The sequence below is a fragment of the Dreissena polymorpha genome, chromosome 3 (genome assembly GCF_020536995.1).
Source record: "Dreissena polymorpha isolate Duluth1 chromosome 3, UMN_Dpol_1.0, whole genome shotgun sequence".
In the NCBI taxonomy this organism is placed as follows: Eukaryota; Metazoa; Mollusca; class Bivalvia; order Myida; family Dreissenidae; genus Dreissena; species Dreissena polymorpha.
Window position 1 is genome coordinate 119,940,479 of NC_068357.1, and position 16,306 is coordinate 119,956,784.

At 33.2% G+C, this 16,306-nt stretch overlaps 1 protein-coding gene across 1 annotated transcript; it reads right to left on the reverse strand.

Annotated features, from left to right (window-relative positions):
- Nucleotides 1–4,758: 4,758 nt before the first annotated feature.
- LOC127872546 (orexin receptor type 2-like) lies at nt 4,759–5,226 on the reverse strand. Its single transcript, XM_052415872.1, has one exon. It carries the CDS (start codon nt 5,224–5,226, stop codon nt 4,759–4,761), a length of 468 nt encoding a protein of 155 aa, XP_052271832.1.
- Between the last annotated feature and the right edge of the window lie 11,080 nt (nt 5,227–16,306).

Sequence of the window (16,306 nt, forward strand, 5' to 3'; positions counted from 1 at the left end):
CTGTATCCAATATCTGAAGTGGTATTTATTAAGATTTAGAAAAAGAAGGCTTTATGCATGTGTGTGAAGTGTCGTCCCAGATTAGCTTATGTTGTCCACACATGATTATCTGGGACAACTCTTTCGGCCTAGACTGGGATTTTTTTCAAAATACTTTTTTTTACGAAAAATCTCATAAAACCAGAAAGTGTCTTCCGATTAGCCTGTTCGGACCGTACAAGTTAATCTGCGACGACACTTTAGGAACATGCATTTAACCCCATTTCCCAGAGCAAGGGTCAATTGTATTTATTTCCTTTCAATATTCCCCTTTATTTAGGATCATACAGATTCTAATGCCTATTATTGTAAGCTGAATATCAGTCATAACCAAAATGTCATAAGATCTTTGTTTGAGACAGGACCCTGAATTCTAGCATTTAAGGTAGCGCACCTCTAATGGGCACATATCCAATATAATTTAATTAATTATTTTTCTTAATCAGCATCATTTTACTGAACTACAGCAAATTTGTAGGTAGTTTTTCCATGCTTTTTAAAAAATATACCGTTTTTTTCAAAACCACCCCCACGCTCAGCTTTTGTACGGTTTATTTTCACCCCTGGGGTATATAAAGTTCCATAATTCATTCAAATTTCCAAATATGGGCATGCTGTTGGTGTGTATAGATGCAGTAAAGGTGTTTAAAATTTAAACAAGATAAAATAAGTATTCTTTTACAGACATTTATTTTTTACAATTTTTTATCTATGGAAGAGCGCCATGAAATGTAAGTGATTTCAGCCAAGTAAAAATTGGGTCGGTTAAAAACAAAGTGTCATAAAATTCAAATAGTATCATTTAAGTTATATTTTAACATAGTTTTTATAGAAACACTATATACAGCAAAAATACCAAGAAATAGACAGATTACCGTTTACTTTTTTAAATTAAAATAAAAATGCAACATGCATCATTCGTATTTTCAGCAGTAAATCACCCACTTTAGCCATAACGTTGTGTTAATTTTAAAAATTGAAGGATGTGCATTAAAATTTCAACATATTAAACAAAAAACAGCATATATGCTACATTAAATCAATTACGTAGAAAAGAAATAAAACGTGTCGCAAAAGTATGCGATGTCGGCAGGATTCGAACATGCGCGGGAAGATCCCAAAAGATTTGTAGTCCATCGCCTTAACCAACCACTAGGCCACGACAAACTTCACGTTTGTGCAAGCTTAAATTAGATATCCATAAGTTAACAGGTAAAAAGGCTCGCCAATCTTTGAAGAATCGCGAATCGTATTTTTTCAGATGATATTTGGATCAAAGTCAATATTTATTGTGAAAATAATGTATTCTAAAGGAATTACGTAAACATATAACAAATAAATTCGAAACTTTGAAAAAAAAATGCATCTCTCGGAAATAACCGATCATTGAAGATCGGCAATGATCGTAAAATAAATCGAGGGAAATCATATAGAGGTGCGCTACCTTAATGAGGTTATGTTGCTTTTTCGCACTTAGTCTATGTCCTTTATAAGTAAAAGGTGAACACTAGCAACAATGTAATTTGCTACCAAAATGTTTTCCATATATTTAACTTCTTTTACATGAAAGACGTTAAAGTTTGGCAAACAAACTGACAGGGTAACAATCAGTTTATTATTGTGCCTCAGGCATTTACATATAACCAGACAGTAGTGCAATCTCACATGTATATATATGTAGGTTTTTAACTTATATTGCACCAGTTTATAGATTGTTTTGAAAACAATTGTATGATCATGGTGAAGTTACATATTTCTAGTCATAAGCAGTATGTGTGGGATACACTAGCAACAGGACCGGTGGGATCATTTTGTTTTCAGATGATGTTTATGTAATGTGTGTTTCATCCTAATATTTATTTAACCATTATGCCATGTAATACATATATTTTTCTAATAAAATTGTTAAAAAAAGGTTATTCAGTATTTAGATTATTTTGACACGCTATTTCATGATGGATGGCTTCATCCACAGTCATTACAAGACACACAACAACAACATAATTGAGCCTCGGTCTGGGAAAATGGGTCTTAATGCATGTGTGTCAAGTGTTAATCAGGGCAAATCAGTGATGAAAATTTCGCTAAATGGAATTTTTTGATAAAAAGAAGTCTCTGCCGGAAAGTGTTGTCCCTGATAAGCCTGTGCTGACGGTACAGGCTAATCTGAGACAACAGTTTGAGCACATGCATTGGAGTCCAATTTTCCCAGAGCCAGACTCAAATGTTAAAGCAATGCCCGTTAAATTAAGAATTATATCCAATGACAAAATAGTGGTTTGCTATTTATTGAAAATCTGATAATTGTTCAAATAAAAAGATTTATTCATTATTTACAACAAGATGCAATTATCTTTCAAAAACAACAACAACAACACAATTGGCATTTCATGTAAAAGCTATTCACACTAGATGATAAATTAAACTGGTATTTATGATAAACAATACCATACTAAAGAAGCACAGACAGTTCTCACTATTCTATTCACAGCAATTGATATTGAATTCAACAACAACTAGAAATGGCGCGGCAGAGGCCGATGCGTATCCCCACGCCGCATGTTTGACCCAGGGGGCACCCAAGCGTTGGTAATGGGAGCCATGCATAGTTGAGATTAACTTCTTCATTTCTACACCGATTCACTTCCAATTGATACTGAATATCTCTTATAACAATACGGTCAATGTCTTCGTTTGAACATGGCATATCTTTTTTATTGCATAAATCGATTCCGCGTAGAATGGCATTTAAGAAAATGTATGGTTATGGGGGTCTCTATGTGCAAATGCTGCATTTTTTCGCTTAAAGTTGTTATTATAAAGGGAAACTATTTAGTATATTATGACCTCCAAGCAAAACAATAGGCATTATGTAGACGGGTAAGTGTTTTACCCTATCCCCGCTTCTTTACGGAGGATTCCAGAGATAGTCGATGTATCACGGTTGATACCGGAGATTTTGATTTTGATGTTTAGAGTGATCTCCCGGCAATAGTAATTTACGCTGCAATTTGTGCTGGAATTAGGTATTTTACTACTGGTTCCCATTTTCGCATTGTGAACTATTTATAATGGCGGTGTATTCAAATACGAAGACTTATTTAAATCAGAGACGCACTAACAATCGACGTAAGAAGTAATAGATCCACAAAGATATTATCAGCTTGTTAAATTCAGTAGCAACATAGCCAAATGCACACAGTTAAACAAAGAACGCCGTTAGAATAAGCATTAATACACATTCCAAAAGTTTAACTGCAGTTGTCAATAACACACACGAAGTAAAGATATATATGAGGTTATTATAAACTTATCAACATGTGTCAATGAGATGAAGTGTTTGCATCGCAAATGTAACTAAGCAAAATGCAACTTACATGTATAAAAAAGCATATGCTAGTAGTTAAAATGAGAATGTCATTTAACATTATGCATGGACTGGCGGATATTCCCTTCCATAGGAATTAGGTACACCTTTTGGCAATATGATGACAATTTATCGTAATAAATTCGTCTGTCTGGTTAGTACTGTGGTTTATACACGCTTTTCCCCTAGTCGACTCCGGTTGAGAGCTATGGTAACAGCGTTTATTTTACATTTTACCACTTAAATACGTAATTGTACTCATGTGTAGTCCCTTAGAAAGTTAAATTTAATTAAAGACCTTTCTTACTAGATTCAAGTTTTAAAGCCGTCAGTTTCAACCCTTAGATACTGATAAGCAAGAAACCGCATACAACCTGAACCGACTGCGAGTTACTTGAAGGATGTTCTAGTTTTATAATGTTTGCATATAGCCATTTTCACTTAGTCGTTAAGCAGGAAAGTGTTAAAGACCGACACATGTAACATCGTTTATGTAGTTTCCTCATTGATCAGACATACACATGTAAATATATGCAGTTATTAAGACTTAACTTACATTGTCTGTATATCATTAAATTAATAGACACACTTGGTCATCGAGTGATATACTTTTATAAATACTGTATTCGTAACATTTAATGTTTATATGTAAAATTGATTTTATTGGATATTTTGCGATCCGTGAAACTGGTGTACCCTTCACCCATTAAGGCTTTGAAACAACCGTTTCGTGACTATACTACATTATTAAACCACGGGTTAATTCAATCTATACTTTTCTTAGAGAAAATTGCTTCTAGTATACATGTAAAGACTAGCGGATTTGTCCATAAGAATGATCTTACATCACTGAACAAATGTATGAAGCACTGTAGACAAGACATATTTATTTAGTCTGTGAATGCATGCATGGTGTAAATGAGTAAATTTCGTGTATGCATGTTATTTTCAAATCTGAATATTATTTATTAATGAGGCCATGCAAAACTAGTTATATAGCACTTATATTTATGATTACTATTGTAAAGTTTCTATTATGGTATGTGATGTTCCTAAAATGTCTACGTAAGTTGATTCCTTAGTTTTAAAAATACATATTATATACATGCGGTATATTGCTTGCTTTTAAATACCGAATTTAAGTAAATGCACTGGTCGTGGTTGGGGCTATAACAATTCAATAAGATTTAGGCATTATAATTTCAGAAATACTGATCATGTGTCAAGTACTGTGAACGATGGAAAATATGTATTTAAATACAGTGTATAACCTACATTCACATATTTTATTTTTCTAATACAGGATTTAATAGAAATGTATTTTACCATGTGTTATTATTTGTCGTTAAACATCAATAACATAAAATATGGTACCTCTCTATGGAGATGGCGGCGAGTGTAAGGACGCTGGCAAACACGAACACCGGAAGCAGATAGTAGACGACGGAGCAGAGTCCGTCACTGCGGAATATGTGCCACCGGCAGGGGGCGGTGTACTCAAGCAGCTTGAGAGGAATCACAAGGGCCGCAACGAGCAGGTCAGAGACAGCAAGGTTCACGATGTAGTAGTTGGTCACTGTGTGCATGTGCGAGTTGATCCACACTGTCCAGATCACCAGTAGATTGCCTAGCAACGCCAGCACTGTTATTAGCATGTAAAGAACGATCATGAGGATTACAACCAAACTGTTCTGCGTTAGGTCCCTATGGTAGTCGTTCTGAAAAATGCACACGTCCGCATCAATGTCCAGCTGGTCCTTGTGGTATTCATATGGAACCATAGAGCTATTTTCAAGTGAAATATTGAAATCCAGAGCCATATTTTTGAACACAACCGAAAAAACGTTTTTCAATATACAAAGGCTGATAAATAAAGAACCTTCCTTTACTTAAAAAAATGAATTTCTCAGGTTAATGTTATATTTTCATACTAGCACGTATATGTGACCGTCATTTTAGCGTTCTTGTTCAATATGTTCCCAGAGAAATACTGCGGCTACCAAATTCGTAGCAGTTCAATTGCCCTCGTCTGGCAGCCTCCTTACCATTGGTGGAAGATAAATCCAATATTATATGCGATGGCTCCACAAGCTCGGGAAATTAAAGCATAGATTACGAAAAACATCGATCGCTTGTTAAATCTTGATTAATTCCTTATGGTTGCAAAAACAATATTTTTCGGTATATTGGTTTCCTTATATAATATGCGAAGAACATAAATCACATCGAAATTGAAACTGTCAAACAAGTTGCAAGAGTTTATTTGTTTTCTAAAATGACTGATAAGGCGGAATCAAAATATCTACAAAATATAGTTTAACACAAATCTCACTTTCTTATAAATAAATATTTCATTTGGTATTAAAACGAACACGGTATTTGCTTAACAGGAACTATTTTGAATACGAGACAGTCGCCACATGTTTAACACGGCTTAAGTGTACATAAAGGAGTTGACGATGGTCATTAAATTGTAGATAAGGCTCCAGTGAACATAACCTCAAACAGAACGTGAAGATAAGTTCGACATTAAAAGTATATATTTAAATTTATTGCGATGTATACTGCTTGGCAGCGACCCAAAGCTAATAGATGTGTTTTGTAACATTCAGCAATACAATTGTCAGAGAGAATATTTAAAAGCGATTATATGTAAATCAAACAGTAAATAAGCCTTCTGTAAAATGTGCACTCTATTGGCATCCATCTTAAGTACGTTTTTAAGGTGTTAATTAGCACAAGAATAATATCAATTGTGTATATTAAAATCTTAATTACTTAACCGTTTAAACTCCATAAAAAGTAACGTTCATGAATAAAGGTCTATATTAAATACTGAAGTGTTTTTCAGCATGGGTACCAATCACAATATGCAGAAGTTGATTTTTCAGATCATGTTTCACGTGCATTAAAGGTTAAACAAGATCTGTTAAAACGCCGTCATATATATGAAACACGATGCATACTATTTCCGATCATATAAATATGATATAAGATATATTATATTTTTACATCCAAATATCAAAGAAGAACTAAGATCTTTGCCAATTCGAGTGTTTGAATACATGCATCACTTAATAGTATTTAGTGCATTACACAATTGACTTTATATGTGTAATGTATCAAAACGGAACGCATATGTCAAGTGCTTTTGTTTTTTCTCAGTTATCTCTTGTCGCTTTGAAATAGTATAATTCAATAGAGACAAATTTTAGCAGGTATCAATTAAGCAAACAATGTCATTTAAAACAATGCAACTATTTGTTTTTTTGCGTTTGATTAGAAGCTAACACATATTTGATGTTATCTGTTGACCATATTACAAAGCGTTGTACCTGGAAGCGTATACATCATCAAACAGAATGATGGCACCTCACCAATCATTCATGTGTTTTAATTTGTCAGGACATTTCTTAATATTCACTGCCCCAATGCTATATAGTAACCTTTGTATTGTGTTGTATACATATAGCCTTATTGATGGCGTGTAGGGTACTTATTGTTTACAATACAAAAAAGTATCGATTATGTGTCTGTTGTTTCGAAATAAGCATGTCTTTTTTGTCCACTACAATTGCAAATAGAAGCGAAATTAGGTCGGACAAATTGTTGTCTTTTTTCACGATTTTGCAATATAATGGAATATTAAATACCATACATACATCTTAATTTCTTTATTTAAAATAACTGCCTTGGATAATTTAGGATTAATTCAGCGATTATGATTAAATGCAGCAAACATTTACGCAAACTGAACTTGTAGTTCGCTGCAGTTAATAAGTCTCTCATTGGCATCCTTGCATCATAACACTATGGAAAATCACCCTCTCCATAAACTCGAAAAGAAATTAAGCACCCTTCTTAAACAACAGGTCAAATTGATTAAAATAAAATATTAATACAAACAGATATGAATTATAATCAAAGTCATTTTGCGTAACGTCGGTGAGATCATTTCATGGGATGAAATATACTCTAATGAAAAAATAATTAACATTTACACACCGCGTAAGGCATTCAAATGAATTTTCTAAAAATGTTATACATTTATTAAGCTGCCCGATACAATTTGCCAAAATGACGCAGATATGTTCTTTACGGTCGTTATAAGCTGATTGATGGAAATATATATCCGATTAAGGGAATAAATCACTCAGTCAAGAAACGTATGTCGCGTAATTAGTAGACAAATGGATTGCATGAATGGCGCTCTTCTATACGCTTTAAGTGTTTACATCATTGTGGTAGACGAATAAAGTGATATAAAAAACACCTAATGTATTTCTTTTAGACTTGCAATGATGACTTTATTGATCAATTCTGCACATCTCTGTATATTCGATTAATACTTGCATTAAAATCGCATTAATGTTGTGTAATTTTATCAAAATTGACAATTTTCTTAAAAAAAACAAACTTTGATATGTATTCTTTCAGAAGAACCTATCCCGCTTCGCACTCGTAATTTAAACCCTACGCATCTAAACGTCCGGCCGTGGGTTATTTGAAAACTTACTATTACGTACTCGAATTATTTCTCACGTAAATATATAAATAGATGGAAGAACAGAACATGGAGTGGGATATTGCTGTAAGTTAATTGTAATAGAAATAGGATCAGACTTATCACTGATGAAAGCTTGTCGTTTAATAATTTGTTTGATGATTCCTGTTAAAACTCAAAAATTGGCGTAAATCTTATCTACAGAACAGTTCAAATTGCAATCGATATTTTAATAACACCAATCTGTCCTACGTTTATTATCAGTATTATTGATTATTGATTAATGGCTTTATTGTTTTCATCACCGTTGGCTGAGACTAAATGTCGATGCCAGTTTGTTCGCTTGACGTTGCGCCATCCGATTATTTTCAGATATAAAAAATCGGCCATACTAAAAGGTAGCCAGATACTAAAAAAGGTCCGCTCGTGACGTCATTTTGCAAGTTATTGTCACAATATGCTATGCATACCTGTATTATTTTATTTGAAATGTTATTACTCTAGTCTGATATACTACACCAATTGTTATTTTCTTATTTTAATAAAATAGCCAATATCATGCAAATCTGTGTTCTCTTCTAACAAACCCACAGATCTGTCTTCGACATTTCATTAAACCATCATCTGACACTGGGAATGTCAAGCAGAGACGAGAGACAAGCAATCATATATGGGTTATCAAATGACACGATATGTATTGCCTATACCGATAACGTCTTGCATACAGCCAACGGATGATTAAGGATTGATTGCTACTTTAATCACAGGAATACATACTTGATTGAATAAATCAATCCGCCAGCCATGTTCAAGATGAAGTTACGAACATTGATACTCACACCTCGGTATTTCCTTAAAGCATTTACTCATTTACTAGGTTCACTGGCTGAAACATAACGTTCACATTTATGTCAGTGTATACAATCGAGGCCAACAATTCTAAAATCACAAATGATATAAATTACTTTTAATATGTTTGTATTTCATATAGTTCTCAGAACTTTATCGTACAATTAAGAAAATAGTGTGTAAGGTTGGAGCTTGAAACAATACAATTAAACTGGGATAATTATTATGTCAGTATTATACTTTGCATTATATTTTGAATGTCAAGAACTATACTCCCAATGTCAATTTCAAAAGTTCCATTGCAGTACACATTATTGTAAGGCTAGGTACTTTTCTTCTGGTCTGTTATATTCAATAAGCAGTAAACCTCTAGACTGTCCGGCGTATAAAACGTTCATTACATTTTAATTATACTGGATGTTGAAAGTTCACGGCGAGCTGGTTAATGTGTGGATCAGCGGAGATAAGTGTTGTTTCTGGGTTAAGCATGATCAATGTAAATGTCTTAAACGATTGTAACATATCGTTATTAATCATAACTCTACATTAATAGTGGCCTAATACACAGGAAGATAATATAATTTTTTTAATCAGCTGATAGGCGCTTATATATGCCATTTGTTAAGTGCGCCTATTATTCGGACTAGATTATACATAAATTATTATTGAACTACTTGATCTAGATTCAAAACATAACAGCAACAACAATCTGATACCAAGGAGAAGTAGTAGAGCTAATACGTACGTTGCAAAACATGAGTTTAAGTGCTTAATACAGCTTGTAGGATATGCATTCTCGCAAACAAGCAGAACTGTTTCATTATACATTTGATATATTTATTTTTTAATTGGGGCGTTGGGATATGCTGAAAAAAAAAGTTTACTAGCCTATTAATGTGTAATATATCAGGCTCTGCACAATGAAACAAAATCGGTTCGGCAAGCATTATTTTGTATCCTTAGCTTCATGAGATATGTTACAAAATATTACAAAATGATAGGACGATAACAAGTTATTCTTTTTTCATTATATACGTCAAATCAAATACGAATACTCGAATCAGATATCATTGCTGCCTCAGTACCAAAGAAGTAGCCGGTCTTTTTTGTGGACATGATTGGTCGACTGTGCCTCGGAAAAAACCTGGTTGACTACACAGAGGAAGTGATTGTTTGGTATTTAACTAGCAATATGCAGAAAATAAAATATTGCATCCCTTAGCTGTACTGGTAACATCAATCCTTAAAATAGATTAGTAAATTTGCATTTCACTGGATTATATTTGTGTTTAGGTATTTCGTAATATATAGACTTTTGATATACACTAATGTAATTAAATCCATTTTTTAGTTTATATTGATAGTACATACAGTGATTAAGGAAGTAACCGTAGGTCCACGACCGTGCAGGAAGTATAGATGTTGAAGTTTTACGCCGACGTTAGTCACTGACATTTAATGTGTAAAGTCGATTGATAGAACCTATGTATTTAGTTCAAAAACAATTGCGGTGTGCACTGATAGCGTCCTTGATAATATTGGAACCATAAAAACAAACATGATGAAACTGGATTGTAAAATATAATGTATATATATTATAAATAATAATAATAATAATAATAATAATAATAATGATAATGCATTTGGAATATTATGAACATGCTTTGCTTTTTATTGATAATATAGTTATTTAATAAAAGTAGATATCACTGTTTTATTGTTAAGTGTTCCTTTTTTAATTACTTCAACATGCTTTGAGAAGGGACCCGAGTCTCAATTTCAACTCCGTTAAACTAAACATGAACTCGTTCATGTATAAGTACATTTTTTATTTTCCTGAAGAAAATTATAAACTTAATTATACTGTTATATAAGAAATATATTTTGGAGAAAAGCAGGAGACACTTACAGGTAAGACTTGTAGGCATTTTAAGTTGTACTTCTATAAAATTAACTTGTGTTATGGATTACAGAAGAGTCTGCATAAAATATATACGTTTAGAGTGCACGTATTCTACTTAATTTTAATTTAATTATATGATATAAAGGACGAAAATATAATTCATGTGTATACGTGTTTCATGCGATCGGTATTGACAGATGGTCAATCGTGTATTATCTGACGGCTAATTTCGTTTTCAATTACATATCAAGCCGTTGTAAGATTGTGCGCTTTTGGAAGAACTTGCTATTGTAATAATGGTCTGATAACGGGTCTTATCTGTGTTGAAAACTTAAGACATGGCATTCCAAATAAGCCTGAGGCTTTCTATGCAGTTGCACAGATAAATTATTTGATGTATTGATGATATTAACAATGTATATACAATAATCAGGTTTAAAAATCTAATTCCAACTAAATAAACAATTAAGATAAGATTGATAAATTGTTCATTTAGCAGTATTTGTGCAACCAAACGTGTATACTTATATTGGTTAAGTATCATACAAACTAATAATTTCATTTTTGCGTACTTACATTTATATTGTTATGTACATAATTCTACTAATATGTAGAGAGACATTGGCATAAACCTCGGTCTGAATCCGGTTGTGGGATTAAATAGAAACAAGTTGAAATCAAGATGCAACCCAAGAGGAACATTACTTATACCAGACAGAGTCCCTTTATTTCAGGCAAATGACCACTTAGCAAACAATAAGTCACAACGCGATCGCAAACACAATTTAAGAATTAATGAAAGTAGAATCACAGCTCCAGAACCTTTGGGCGAAAAACAAGTATCACTTATGGCGGTTCTTATCGAAGTTATGTGTACGGTTTATACCCAGTAATTTTAATAACATATGGTTTTGAAGTTGAATGACATTTTCCGTGGTGTTGACCATGTATTTTTGCTAGAAATATGGTAAGTACGAGAAGTGTTGAGTAGACACTTATACAATTATATATCAATACTTAACCAGTTTTTGAGTAACATGCACGAGTGAAATCAACACGGGCATATAGACTGTTTTGTATAATATATTGTTTCGGCTGTTGGTGTAGAAAGGATGACTGATTGAGTAGTGCACGCTTATTTAATTTAAAACAATGTTTTTGAAAATTAAAATATTGGCAATACCAATCTAAAACGATTTCCATCAAATCTAAAATATGGGCTTTATGAAAAAAACTCCCTTCAAAAATTACAAAAATCACAGACAAATATATTGCCTTAGTGAAGGTATAGTATCTAAGTGTTAATTGTATTGATGTGTTCATGTTTAAAATGTGTGGGCTAGGTCATTTGAACGCATTACTTTAAATATATATTTAAAAGCGACTAAAGACACTTTTCAATTATTTATGATTCGATGATTTCTGTTATCAAATAAAATATGGGCGAAACATAAAAAAAATTTGCCCTGAGGTCAATTGCTCGCAAGTTAGAAGTTTAAAAATTAGAAGTTTTTCGAATAATAAATGACATTTGCGCCGCGAGCGTTAGAGCCGTCGCTTCTCATCTAGAAGAACCTAAGTCAATGCTCAGAATTGATAAGGTTATTTAAATAGTGATTGACTTGTGTTGCATTAAATTTGGCATATTCTATAACAGGAAAGCCCCTCTATTTTTAAAAGCGCTTTCCCCGAAGGAGTAACCATTTCATTGTTGCTCAATTGACTACATTTACTCAGTATCGTATTTTTAATATTGCAAACAAGTTTTAATTCCTAAATTGTTGAACTATTCGTAACGCAATACATTTGACTTTACATTTATCATCAAACAGATAGCGCATGGTACACCGTATGCATTCCATGTACACTATAGTAAATGGAACATTATTGCAACTGTTTTCATCAGAAGCTTGCTTTTGCTGCATGTTTGTGGTTCAGTTTTGAACTCACTACATCAATAAGACAACACGTACGTTGAATATAAAATAATAATACATTTTAAAAGATGTTGTTTTTTTTTATTTTGTTTTACATTTGTACTTGAATTTTGAATAGATATTCATGCAAGTATCTGTCTGTTATTTAGCTAAAAGTTGACACATGTAAACGGACATTCTCTAAGCATAATTTTGATGAGAATCCTGTGAAACGCAGAGTTGCTTGTGAAATGTAATGATTGCACTAGTCTAGCCAGGAGGTCGGGCGTTATAGGCAAGCATTTGTCTGGTGATTTCAATCTGTTAATGTAGCCGTACATGCACTTCTTTACTGCAAAATTCTGTTTGGGGTCCACCATTTGCTGAATTTTATGGCTATAAGAAATGGCTGTTATGGAAATAATGAAATTCGAGGCGAACAAACAATAGAGAGTATTTAAAGAATTATATATATATTTTATACATATTTATGTATTGTTAGAATGTATAATTATGTACGGACGCAATGTTTCTGTACAAGATAAATACATTTTAAATTGATGGTATTTTTGTAAATTTTCATTAAATTAGAATGTACGAGGAAATAAGCATATTGGAAGAATGTTTCATTCATTTTTACATTATAAGAATACGGCTATTACAGGAGTATACATAATTAAGGATTTTTGAAGAATTTTAATAGTTTTGTATTATGATATAGGAAATTAGAAGGTAGGCATATAATTTTGGAAGTAAACGAATTTTACGTCATTTTACGTACGCTTTGAATTAGGGAAATGCGTATAAATGAGAACAGTAGTGGTAATCGCGAATATGAATAGGGCAGACAAAAAAAATGTACATATGTATATACCTCACTGTGTTTAATGCAAATGTATGTAGTGTATCGGTAATATTGAAGGTATTCAGTAATTTGAAGTCAGAATTTAATCTGTTTCTGTCGCATGTAGCGCAGTAAAAATCTAACGATATGTGCGCATTCAATTTCTGTGGTAGATGTAACCTCTAAAGGGTTCATAAAGGTTTAATTGGGAATTTATCCGGTGCCATTAAAGCATGTTACTCTGTGGACAGAAGATCAGATATTGCATAAGAATTATTTGAATACTATGATTAGAGAACAAGACCTTCACTTACGATATGCCGATAGGATGGCATACAAATTATGATATGATTTTATTTATTTGTAAAAATGTGTCTGTCCCGTTATATGTATCTTTATAGTAAAAGTACTTGGTTATAGATTTCACTAGTCAATACACATAAAGAAGTACGAACAAAATACCAAATAGTAATTATATGTTGCCTAAGGCGGTACACAGGTGACATTAAGTAAATTACTTGTCAGATGTCAAACTGTCATGTACTTATACAAAGTATGTTTTGGGGAATTGACTGATATTTTTCGTTGTAAATTATTTATTTTTTGAATGAGGTATCACAGTGAGTTGTCATGGCGATGTTTAAAAATAACTAAGGGATTATTTATAAATGTTTGCCATGATTTTGAACAACTGAAACTTGTACCACCACAACGCAGATGAAAGATCGAGATTTGAAGACCACGCCAAAGAAGAAAGACATCGCGAAACAACGCCTTTCACAATGAATTGAAGAAAAAACGATGTAAGTAGCATGGGGCATCACTGTTATTTACTCTCAAAGTGAATACGAAGTTCTAATGCTAAAAGAAGACCCAACGCCAGAAGTTTTCGAATGACAACAAGTGACGCAACACTGGGCAAAATACTTGTGACGTTAAACACTATAGAGTTAGATGCAGCCGTTCAACTGTTTGACATGCGTAGATAACGTATTCGGAGTGATACTTCCGAGGCTTAAGACATCAAGGGAATAACTGCTAAAGTTTATACCTTGTAAGCATTATGATCAATAGAAGATCTCAATGTCCCGAGAGAAATGAAGACTCTGGAACAGATTCATCAACAACAACAGAAACAACGGCGCTATGACGGCTGGTTCAGCGACAAAAACAACAGAAACAACAATGACATATCCAGCCTCGATGTGAACCTTGGTACGCAGATTAGTGCAACCGACCACGTGCAATTCGCTTACACAGCTTGGCGAAAGATAGATCTTATTCACGGCGGCAGTGGTAGACAACATCACCCAGGAATCAACATAGACGGATAACAACAAACCAAGACATCTACTTAACAGCAACAAGAACATATTTAACATGGGCTACACCTACTTCGAATGGACAGCGCAGGAGGTCAAACAACGCCTGTAGTTTAACGTGGACAATCGATCAACGTCATTTGACCTGTTATGTAGTTCCCGTTCATTGTGATTGACATTTACATTATATAACATTACCCTCGCTTATTTTCTCAGCAGATACATTGATACATGATATTATAAGACACTTGAAACTCAGAATCTGATGTTCCTAAAGATTTTAAATCATAAAATATAAAATCTTCCTTTGATGAACAAGAGGTGTGTCGCATAATTGATGAATATGTCTTGTTCGCAATAATTCATGCCTTATGTTTACGTCAGTACGGCCAGAACTCATTAGTTTGTTGACAGTTGAAGCACGCTTGTAAAGGGGGTCAGTCCGTCGTTTGAGTGATATTTGTTTTCGTGTCGATGCACTTACCAGATAAGAATATATGCATTTCTATAAATTGGTTTGACCCATCAAGTTGACATGTTTATGTAACGATACATGTAGATAAGCAATGCGTTTTGGACACTAACAACAACAAGGATTTAACACATAGGGGAAACGCTAGAGGTTTATTTTCAGAACCCAACCCCAGGTGGGGTGGGGTGGGGTCCTATCAGGATGGATTTGGACGGATCTTGTCATGTCTTGGAAACATTGTTAGTTACTTGGAGAATTACATAAACTTGGGAAGATTGCGTTAACAACTAATTTAAAGTATAATATGGATTTGGAAACGTTATGTTAACAACTGAATAAAGAGCAAAGAACTATCCATCGAGTTTATTCATATATGTGTTGCTACGGCACAAGTGTACATAAAGGAGTTGACGATGGTCATTAAATTGTAGATAAGGCTCCAGTGAACATAACCACAAAAGGAATGTGAAGATAAGTTCGACATTAAACGTATATTTTTTAATTTATCGCGATGTATACTGCTCTGCAGCGACCAAAAGCTAATAGATGTGTAGTGTAACATTCAGCAATAAAGTTGTCAGATGGAATATTAGAATGCGATTATATGTAAAACAAACAGTTAATAGGTCTTCTGTCAAATGTGCACTATATTGTCATCCATCTTAAGTACGTTTCGAAGGTGTTAATTAGTACAAAAATAATTTCAATTGTGTATATGAAAATCTTAATTACTAAACCGTTATATAATCCATAAAAAGTAATATTCATGAATAAAGTCTATATTTTATACTTAAATGTTTTTTCTTGCATGGGTACCAAACACTATATGCAGAAGTTGACTAAACCTCATTTATTTGTCACAACACCTACACTAGGTTAAGAAAATGAGCTATGGTTCCTGTTTAAGATCATGTTTCACGTGCATAAAATGTTCCACAAGTTCTGTTTAAACGCCGTCATATTTGTGAAACACGATGCATACTATTTCCGATCATATGAAAATGATATAATACAAAGTGTATGTCCAAATATAAAAGAAAAACTAAGAACTTTGCCATTTGGAGTGTTAAATTACATACAACACCTAATA

What these genes read in the sequence shown, in the direction of transcription:
- LOC127872546 (XM_052415872.1), bottom strand. Translation starts at nt 5,226, where the DNA reads ATGGCTCTGGATTTCAATATTTCACTTGAAAATAGCTCTATGGTTCCA.